Source organism: Pipistrellus kuhlii, unplaced genomic scaffold (assembly GCF_014108245.1).
Source record: "Pipistrellus kuhlii isolate mPipKuh1 unplaced genomic scaffold, mPipKuh1.p scaffold_m20_p_2, whole genome shotgun sequence".
In the NCBI taxonomy this organism is placed as follows: domain Eukaryota; kingdom Metazoa; phylum Chordata; class Mammalia; order Chiroptera; family Vespertilionidae; genus Pipistrellus; species Pipistrellus kuhlii.
Window position 1 is genome coordinate 164,781,075 of NW_023425515.1, and position 11,355 is coordinate 164,792,429.

The 11,355-nt window shown below is 42.4% G+C and overlaps 1 protein-coding gene across 1 annotated transcript; it reads right to left on the bottom strand.

Moving 5' to 3' along the window:
• Positions 1–9,118: 9,118 nt before the first annotated feature.
• On the bottom strand, positions 9,119–10,198 carry LOC118723979 (phosphate carrier protein, mitochondrial-like). Its single transcript, XM_036446830.1, has one exon. It carries the CDS (start codon positions 10,109–10,111, stop codon positions 9,119–9,121), a length of 993 nt encoding a protein of 330 aa, XP_036302723.1. The 5' UTR covers positions 10,112–10,198.
• Between the last annotated feature and the right edge of the window lie 1,157 nt (positions 10,199–11,355).

Here is an 11,355-nt window from a genome sequence, read left to right on the forward strand (position 1 = left end):
AATGGCCTGTGATTCAGAGGGTGTCAGGGGGGAGAGACAGATTGGTCGCTGCACAAAGAGGGTACATGGTAGTTGAGATGCAACGGAACCCTCCCGCTCGGTGCCCATGCGCTATCGCCGATTCAGCGCCAGCCCAGCTGTATTCTCGGAAACACTGAATGGTTTTGTGTGTGCTTAATTGTAATGCTACTTACAGAGAATGTACCAGCAGCAAATCAGATGCTTGATGCACTTTTTAAGAAAAAAACCTGGTAGTGGCTCTTTGAAATTTGTTCATGAATCCTGGATGAATCCTTTGGATTGTTCCAGTAGATAGCATTTGAAAGAAATCAGCCATTTCTAGAAAGACAATGGGAGACAAGTACAGAATGAAAAGACTGAGGATGACTGCAAAACATTTGCTTTCTTTTAGTATGTTTGCTTGGGGTGAGGGTGGGGGTAGGTTTCCACCTAGTTTCTCTCTCTTTAAAAAAAAAAAAAAAAAAAAAAAAATATATATATATATATATATATATATATATATATATATATATATATATATATATTGATTTTTACAGAGAGGAAGAGAGAGGGATAGTTAGAAACATCGATGAGAGAGAAATATCGATCAGCTGCCTTCTGCACACCCCCTACTGGGGATGTACCCGCAACCAAGGTAGATGTCCTTGACTGGAATCGAACCTGGGACCTCTCATCCGCAGGCCAACGCTCTATCCACTTGAGTCAAACCGGTTTCGGCTTAAAAAAAAAAAAAAATATATATATATATATATATATATATATATATATATATATATATATATATATATTGTCCCATTGTCTTTCTAGAAATGGCTGATTTCTCTCAAATGCTATCTACTGGAACAATCCAAAGGATTCATCCAGGATTCATGAACAAATTTCAAAGAGCCACTACCATGTTTTTTTCTTAAAAAGTGCACCAAGCATCTGATTTGCTGCTGATACATTCTCTTTAAGTAGCATTACCATTAAGCACACACAGTCTGGCACTCTATCCACTGAGCCAAACCGATTTTGGCTAGTTTCTCTTTTTCAGGACAAATTGCAAAATGCATGTCTAATTATATCTCATTATCCATTAGCACCATTGTCCAGAGATTTCTGGCTTTGATACTTTATTATGTATTAGTCTCTGTTAAAAAGCATTTTTTCGGACACTTTGAGTAACAAACCCCTTTCGATAGGATCTATAGCAGGCCTGCCTCATAACAAGTTCCAGGCTAAAGCAAGTGACGTGACGGCAAACTGCTTTGGAGGCAGACAGGCCTGCTTTGAATCCTGGTTTCAGCACTACACTTTGACCTTAATCTCTCTGGCCCTCAGTTTCCTCATCTGTAAAATAAGAGGAAGAATATAAGGGCAGACCCCGACTGCCTACCCAACAACCATTTCCTTTTTCTTCCTCGCTAACAGTGACAGCAACAAGAAGTCTGATTTTGTTCAGGTCCTAATGTGCCAGATCCCAGCAAACGCTTTACACTGATCTGGGTCCTCCTTAGCTGTCGTCAGTGATCCGTGTACAGGGTCTACAGAAAGCATGCCACCTAATTTTGGCCAATGAGGCTGAAGGGGAAATCTCCCAGAAGCTCCTGAGATTTTCCTCTCTGATAAGGCACATAAAGAGAAAGGCCATCTTCTTGTGCAGCCCCCTCCGCGCTCCCTCTTTGGATTGGGGAGCCACCCTCTCTCGAACAGGAGAGGAATCAATACTGACACACCAAAGATGGCAGAGTAGCCTGGCTGCTGTGGATCACACTTCTACTCCCAGTCACGGCTCATGCCATGGGGTGTGGGCTCAATCCCCAGCGTAGGGCACGCAGGAGGCAGTCGATCAACGATTCTCTCTCATTTTTGATGTTTCTATCTCTCTCTCTCCCTGCCTCTAGGAAATCAATAAAAATGTATTTAAAAAAAAGATGGCAGAGAAGAAGGACTGAAAGAGTCAGGTTCTTGGATATAACACTGATCTATTAACAACCTTCATTCACCTACTTCCAGATTTCTTGTTAACCATAAATGTCTTTGTGATGTAACCTGATGAGTTTTGGGTTTTGTGCTGCTTACAGCCCTCTCCCTCCTCCCCTCCCCAATCCCAATTTATACAAATACCAACCTTATAAGATGGTTGTAAATAAATGATACAGTGTATGTAAAATGCTCAGCACAATACCTGGCATAGTAAATGGTTGTTAGAAATGTTAGTTACATTTATCAAATGTAAGTAATGATCTAAAAGATCAAATGTTTTAAAACACAACATGTAAGATGAATGGCACTGATTTAACATGACTACACAGCTTATATTCTCGGTAAGGAGGGGGGAGACACTGAGGTATAAGACAGTGATTACAGCAACAAACCCTCCTCTTGGGGAGTAAGATGTACTAGGAACTGCAGCCAGAGCACAAACGTTCTTGGGAGATGAAAGGACTGGGGTTCCTTGCCAGGTTTCTGTCCACCCGCTCACAGACAGACAATCACCCTGTCAGCAGCTCCAATTCATGTCTGAAGACTCACAATTACGTGCATGTGAATCACCAGCCTTGCAAAGGGGCAGCGTTCTGTCAACCCACAGAATATCTTTCTAGAACGGTAAAATTTACTAGAATTTTCTAAACACCTGGTTTATTGCTTAAAGGCAGGAAAGATAGATACAGCCTATCGTTTTGGAGCAGTGTGGTAAACTCACAGGACTACATATACCATGTTTCCCCGAAAATAAGACATCCTCCAAAAATAAGACCTAACGCATGGAAAGATAAGACATCCCCTGAAAATAAGACCTAACGCAACTTTGGGAGAAAAAAATAATATAAGACACTGTCTTATTTTCGGGAAAACAGGGTAGTTTACAGATGAAACCACCAGTTTTCGAAACAACCTACTACAACACAAAGTAGGAATACAGTAAGATAACATGTGAAAGATCCTAGATAATAGAGGTAATATTATACAGTAGATACTCAATAATTTTAAAGTAAATCACATTTTTTCTTCTCTTTGTTTTAGCAAAGATGCACATGACAAGAGTTCCAACTAACAATGAAGATTAAACACACACATACATCCGTATCCACTAGGGTCATTGTACACCCATTCAAAAGCCCTACACCTTCAATAGCTATGGTAATATACAGCAAGCATTGATTTTTATAACTGATGGCCATGTGGCCTTATAAATCCCTGAATTATTAATCATATTCAGCATATTCTAAAAGACTAGTAATCAAACATTTAGACAAAAATTCATCAAGAACTGAAAACAAAGGGGACTTCTGGTTACCTTGCAGTTAATGAAATAAAACCACCCACTCCTGAGCATTTTGGTTAACTCAGATTTTACTTGTATGCTATCCACACCACACACACCTGCTTTTCTCAAAATCTATCTGTTTCCTTTTCTTTACAATAAAGCAGCGTTTTTCAACCGCTGTTCCGCGGCACACTAGATGTTGCCTGGTGTGCCGTAGGTGCAGACAAGAATTTTATAATTTTTCACTACTTTGTTTATTTAATATTTCATAATAAAGTAATTATAAAATACTTTCTTTGTGTTTATTTGATTCCTATTCAAGAGAATTACTTTATATATAGTCAATATAGGCACAGAGTTAAATTTTTTAACATTTTCTAATGGTGGTGTGCCTCGTGATTTTTTTCATGAAACAAGTGTGCCTTTGCCCAAAAAAGGTTGAAAAACACTGCAATAAAGGGTAAAATTATTAGTAGCTCAAGTCCTCACACTGTGAAATGATTCTCCCAAATTTAGAGATCTCTGCATCTCTAAAGACTAAGATAGCTTTCATTCGTTAGAGGCAATTTCCAGACTTTACAACCTGGTAGATTTTTCTTCCTCATTTGAAGGGAATTTAACAGGACAATGTCAGAGCCAGAAGTCTACTTTTGCAGGGATAAACTTGAACTAAATGAATGACAAAGCCTGGAGGGACCCTCTTCCTGTTTCACATTTCATTTCATACCACCCTCTCTACAGTTGAATGGCTCCAAACAAAGGAAATTTCTCTAAATTCCATGAAACTATCAGGCTCGCGCTCTCTCTCTCTCTCTCTCTCTCTCTCTCTCTCTCTCTCTCTCTAGCTATATATATATATATATATATATATATATATATATATATATGTATATATGTATATATATGTATATGTATATATAATTTTATTTTTTATTTTTTAACATTGATTTCAGAGAGGAAGGAAGAGGGAGAGTTAGAAACATCAATGATGAGAATCGTTGATCAGCTGCCTCCTGCACACCCTACACTGGGGATTGAGCCCTCAACCCGGGCATGTGCCCTGCCTGGGAATCGAATTGTGACCTCCAGGTTCATAGGATTACACTCAACCACTGAGCCACTGAGGCCAAGAGGCTTTCTCTTTCTTTAGGGCAGGTGCACATACTGTGCCCCCTGCCATGTATATTCTCCAGGCCAGTGTAACTTCTGCTTATCCTGTAGGTCTCATCTCAGCCATCACTTGGATGTACAATCTTAAACACCCTATGCTCCTCTGCAGCACTTCGCATAATTTTAATTTATTTTTTTCTACTAGTCTGAAGCTCCACAAGGATAGAGCCATGTACAGCTGACTCCCGAACAACAAGGTTTTAAACTGTGTGGCCCATTCATACATAGATTTTTTCCCCAATAAATACTGTAAGTATATTTTCTCTTCCTTATAATTTTCTTAAAAATATTTTCTTCTCTCTAGCTTACTTTATCATAAGAATACAATACACATAACTTAGAAAATGTGTGTTAATTAGCAGTTTATGTTATCAGTAAGGCTTCTGATCAACAGGCTACTAGTAGTTAAGTTTTGAGGTAGTCAGAAGTTATACATGGACTTTTGACTGTGTGGGGGGTTGGCACTCCTAACTCTCATGTTGTTCAAGGATCAACTATACTATGCTCACCACAAAAACCTTTCTGCCTAGCACGATGCTTGGCACATGGTGGTGGTTGGTCTATAGTGTTATAGAAGGTATGGGCAGAATTATCAAATTGCCTCTAAAACTTTAGACTCTCTTATCACTGAAGGTCTCAAAATATAGTAACCAATATGAACACACACATACACACAAACCTTAGTTATAATTACACCAGAGGCCCGGTGCACGAATTCGTGAATGGGTGAGGTCCCTTTGGGTGGCCTGCAGGGACTGGGCTGAAACCTGCAGTCCAACACTGCCTGCAGCTCCTACCTGCCATTCCTGCTCATCCCAGCCTCACTGTGCCAGCCACGGGCTCACACCCAGTCATTCCCAATCGGGAGAGGCTTGTGCTGCCGCACTCACCAGCCATGAGCCCTGCGTCTGGTGCCCTCCCAAAGGGAATAGCTTGCGGGATCTCTGACATCCCCCAAGGGGTCCTGGATTGTGAGAGGGCACAGGCCAGGCTGAGGGATCCTACAGGTGCACAGTGGGGCTGGGGAGGAACCTTGGGAGGGCTCCAGGGCATGTCAGGCCCATCTTGCTCAGTCCTGATTGGCTGGACCCCAGCAGCAAGCTAACCTACCGCTCAGAACATCTGCCCCCTGGTGGTCAGTGTACATCATAGCAACTAGTCAACAAGTTGACTGCCTCCTGGTGGTCTGTGCACGTCATAGCAAGCAGTTGAGCAGCCTTAGCATATCATTAGCATATTACGCTTTGTTTTTTCTGCCATTCAGTCTATTTGCATATTAGCCTTTTATTATATAGTATTAGTAGCCCTACGCATGAATCCATGCATCAGTAGCTTACCAGTAGCTCACTGCTGCCCTCCAGTATCTCTCTGCCCGCTGCCCTGCCCTTCTGTAGCTCCTCCCCCAATAGCTTGCTGCCCTGCCCCCTCCTGTAGCTCTCCATCACCTGCTTGTAGCTCACTGCCCCACCCTCCTGCTGATCTGTGATCCAGTTATGCGGTTGGTCCTTACACTTCACAGCATAACGACCATTTACATATTACATCTTTATTATAGAGGATTGTTAGTACCCTCCCTAACTCAACTAATCACCCAAATATTAGCACTCGGAAAATAAAACAAAGCCTTGTAAATAACATTGAAATTGGATTTTTCTTTCAAACAGTTCTTTGCTCATGATTTTAAAAAATAACATCTATAAGACCACATAAAACAAGCATACTATAAATGAACGGCTGCCTATCAAAATGTGATAATCTGACTTCTATGATTATTCTTGCTTTTGAAGGTGCAAAAAAAATACTCCTAAAGAAACACTTGTACAGCAAGAAAAAACTCATAATATTGACAGCTTGATTGTTTTCAAGCTTTATCAGTGTGGTAATAACATGTAAATGTGGCATTTGTTTTTCAAGATTTTACCTATTCTCTTCATTCATTTCTCAAAGGACAGACCAATGGATGAGATTACAGTATCCTACCATAAAATTAATGTCATATACTTGAAAAAGCTACTTTAGTCACCACCTGGGGGAATAGATAACTGACCTAAGCCAGCTTTTTTAGCTGTAGGAACTAAAGATTAGAGGGAAAAATTAGAAAATGTGATAGTAAAGCTTCTTGTTAAAACTGAAGTACCACAATTTAAAAAAAAAAAAAAAAAAGCACTGTTTTTATGATCCTCGGTTCCTTCAAATTAGGATTGAGGAACTGACCTGGTGTGGAAAATAATTTAAATATTAAATTAAATGCACTTAAGTATTTTGCAGTTTGATTACTTCTAAGCAATTATACCATAGGTTTTTCATAATTGAGACATATACTAGTAGTACAATTTTCCATTAGTAAAAGGATAGGAAAGCTCATAGTATATACAAATAGAAACTTTTAAAAATTTGGAGGTACTATAAAAAGCAATTTATGAAAAGGGTAGCCATTGGTTGTGTTGAAAGGCTGGACTAGAGTAATGGAAGAAAATGTGAACTTTGATTCAGACTGTATTGCTTAGCTATATGACTGTGAGCAAGATGCCTAGCCTCTGAGTATACAAAATGCACTACTGCAAAGATTCAGAAATTAAATATAAAATGTCTGAAAATACCAGATGTATATTATGGCTATTCTAATAGAGATGCATGATTTCAAAGAGTAATTGTTATAAACAAGGTAAAACAAAAATTTAAGTTGTCCCAAAGGAATAATAACTAGGAAAAAAAATCCCTAATGATTCTGAACTCACATTTTCTTTAATTACCTTTTATTCTTCATTATTAGATATCCTAGTTCCTATCAGACAAACATTTGTAAACTATCACCAACAAAAAATGAATAGAAAACTGGGGACTAAATATGAAAACTGTTGACACAACTTAAGTAAACCCATTTTCTTGACCATGTTCATGACAGCCAGAATCGTGGTAAAGTTCTTCCTCAGGTTACACTTCCCTAAACTTACACAGAAATTATATGGTATTGCCAACACAACAATCATGAAATACCACAGACCAGAACAAGTGGTGTCTTACTATGAAACTCCATAGATGTTGTATTAATCCCCTAAATTATACTACTGATAAAAAAAATACTTTAATCAGTGACCAAAGAAATGTCCTACAAACATTTTACAAGACAACATTAGATGGAAATATATTTGTTTTAAAGTCTTGCAAACATGTACCTGCACAATTTAGTTCCTTGAAATGTTTGTCATTCTTCTTCATTGAAAACTATTATTTAGAACAAACCTGGACACTAACTACCTAAAGGAAGTTAAAGTGTCTTAACAATTGATAATGACCCTTCCCCTGATCCCTCCCCAATAATAAGTAAACATAGAAACACTAAATATAAATTTAATTCCATTCTCATTAACAAGTTCTGACATTTTCCCTCCAAGTTCTTTATTATCCAACCATGACATACTTACTTAAATCTAGACATTTTTTAACTTCTGTTAACTATTAAACAACTTATCAAATACTTAAAACACTAACATATTCTAAGTTTGTAGTCTTTAACACAATTATTAAGGCTATCATTAACATTTTGGTAAACTGCATTAAATAGAATGTTTATTTCTTATTCACATTTTACAAACATCTCTAATTCACAGAATTTAATAATTTTATTTCCCTAGACATGTGAAGACTACAGAAAACTGAAAATGTGTCTTATGAACCTCAATCACTGTAAAGATCACTAAAATATCTACCAAATTAAATGAATGGAATTTGTTACATTAAAAGCAAGATTTTTTTTTTTTTCCTTCCAAAGTCACCAAAACCATTCTTTAAAATTCAACAAAAAATTGTTGGAATTTGTAGGGTTTTGTGTGTGTTAATGTTAGGGTGGTATGATCTTTGGATGGATGACTGTTGAAAGCTGAGTTATACAGAAGAAATAATAGAGAACAGAGGCTTTTTCTTTACATACTTATTTCCAAAGCCTGCCCATGCCCTTCATCTCATTTTGGCTTTCCACATTGATCCAATTGTAGCACTTCCTGGAGAGAGCTATGTCCTAACTAGCAACATCAGGAAGAGAAATGGACAAAGCAAAATGAGAAAATGCTCATGTCATTTCATCTCATGTCATATCTCTTTGAAAACAATGAATACATTCTAAGGTATCAAGCACTAAGTCACAATTTAACCTTCAATAGCTTTTACCTGTGATGGACATGAACAGGAGATAGAGTGAGCCCATCTATTCAACAGGCGCACGATTTCTATTGAGATGAATACCGTGTAGCAGAATTTTAATTGGTTCCCTCTCCTGCATAGCTGTGATGACCTGAAAACCTCATTAGTAGGCCATTCAGTAGTGACGCTTGGATAATCTCCACTGGATGGCCAAACAAAGGAGATACAATCTAAAGACACGGAATTGCCGAACATTAATCCCTGTGAAGAGATCCCCCCTATAAACTGCTGAAAAACTACTGAGTTAAAACAGCCACCGCTGCGGACTCCCCAAAGATAATGGTTCAAACCCTCAAATCCCCTTGGATTGCCAAAAAAGGAATCAATCATTGGAAGAGAACAAGTATTTGCATGTGAAATCGCCTCTCCCAAGAACGTTAACATTTTACACACTAATAATGTCTGAACTGGATGGAAATGCAGGCCAGTGGCGGCGGCGGCGGCGGCCACCTGTCGCCCTAGACCAGACCAGGCCTATTTCTGCTTCTTGAAGGATTCCGGCGCCTGCGGGACCGGAGGGCGCGGCAGCTTGAGGTAGACCTTGACGGAGTCGTAGATGAACCACTGCAGCGCCGTCAGGGTGCCGATCATGATGATTCGGGCGAACAGGCCCTTCCACACGCCCGCGAACCCCAGCCTGCGGAGAACCTCCAGGGCCGTGCTGCCCTTCTCCTTGTTCAACACGGACACCACCGAGTCGGCAGGGTGGGACACGACGGCGCAGAAGACGCCCGCGATGTAGCCGGCCACGAAGGTGACGGCCAGCTGCTCGGCTTTGGTGCACTGGCTCTGCGGCTTGGGCACCACGAACTTGTAGAGGGCCTCCACGGTGCGCTCGAAGCAGGCGAACTTCATCATGGTGTAGGGGATCTGCCTCATCCAGAGCGGCGCCACGCCCTTGTAGAAGGCCCACAGGCCCTCCTCGCCGTACATCCGGGGCAGCGCGGCGCGCAGCGTGCGCGCGAAGCCCGGCTGCGTCTGCACGCGCACCTTCACCGCCTCCATGGGCGACAGGGCCACGTCGGCGAAGAACTCGGCGGTGGCCGAGGCGGCCAGGTACAGGCCGGTGCGCCACGCGTAGGCCTTCTCCGGGCCCAGCAGCTCCGCGTAGCGGATCTTGAAGACCTCGTAGAGGCCGAACTTGAAGAAGCCCTGCATGGAGTAGCCCAGGAAGGTGGGGGCCCAGCCGAGGGCCAGGCCGCGCAGCCCGTCGTCCTGCACCGTCACCATGAAGCCGCGCAGGATGCTCTTGTACTTGCCCGGGTTTACCTGCATGCGGCACTTGACCAGGTCCAGGGGCACGATGGCCGTGTGCGTCAGCCCACAGCTCATCATCCCGCCCAGGCCGCACAGGAGCAGGTACGCCGGAGAGCCGTACTCAAAGCTCTGATCCATCGAGACCGCCGCCCGCCTGTGTCGGTGCCCACTCTTTACGCGCAGGGGTGGGTTACCGCCGTTGTCACACATGGCCACGCTCCGTCTAAGCACACACGTCCCTCACGCCTCCTTCCTCCCTCGGGAGCAGGTGCGCATGCGCAGTGAGCGTCCCCTCCAGCGGTCAAACCAACGGTCGGAGGGAGCGGCCTACAGGGCGTCTGCCAATGCTCCAACCGCGCAGGCGCAGCTCCTACTGGCGGGTTGCGGTGAAGCCCTGAGCCCACTCGGGAGAGTTTAAGAATTGCACTGCGGCCGAAGCCGGTTTGGCTCAGCGGTAGAGCGTCCGTCTGCGGACTGAAAGGTCTCAGGTTCGATTCTGGTCAAGGGCATGTACCTTGGTTGCGGGCACATCCCCGGTAGGGGGTGTGCAAGAGGCAGCTGGTCGATGTTTCTCATCAATGTTTCTAACTCTTTCTCCCTTCCTCTATAAAAAATCAATAAAATATATTAAAAAAAAAAAAAAAGAATTGCACTGCGCCTCCCTCACGCCCCCCGCGTCACGCCCCCCGCGAAGGGGCTTCTGGTGACAGCGGGAACCCCGCCCCTCGGCCCCTCTCAGCCAATGGTCCGCGGCCCCTGGGTCTTACCTTGGGCTCTGGTAAGGCTTTGGGTGCCCAAGTGGCCACTCTGCTGCTTAGGGCTCTACGAAGATACTAAAAAAGTAAACCAACAAATACAAACACGAGTGGACGCATGAGTAGGCGAGTAAATAGATGAGGAGGTTGGCGAGAGGGGGAAGCGTCTCCATGCCCGGTTGTCTTCCCAAGAGGCCTTCCCGGAGTCTCACTCAGCTGTGCCCATTTGGAGGAATGGTCATCTATCTCCATGGCAACAGAGTTTTCCATCGGGGAGATGGGCAGAGAGAACTAAGAATCTGGCGTGGAAGGCCCACTCTTGAGGCTTCCAGCCTTACATAATAGTCATTTTCTTTCTTTTTTTTTTTTTTGGCTGTTTGTTTGCTTTTTGTTTTTTATTACTTATTGTTTAAAGTATTACATATGTCTCCTTTTCCGCCCCATTGATCTCTCACCGGCCACTCCCACCACCCAGCACATGCCCTCACCCCCCTACTGTCTGTGTCCATTGGATAGTCTTCTTACCCCTCCCTCCACCTGAGGTTTAACGGTCTGTTCCATGCTTCTCTATCTCTGGATCTATTTCTGTTCATCAGTTTATGCTGTTCACTATATTCCATAAATGAGTGAAATCATGTGATATTTATCTTTCTCTGACTGACTTATTTTGCTTAGCATAATGCTCTCCATATCCATTCA

Coding starts and splice junctions, on each gene's coding strand:
- LOC118723979 (XM_036446830.1), bottom strand. CDS start 10,111: ATGTGTGACAACGGCGGTAACCCACCCCTGCGCGTAAAGAGTGGGCAC.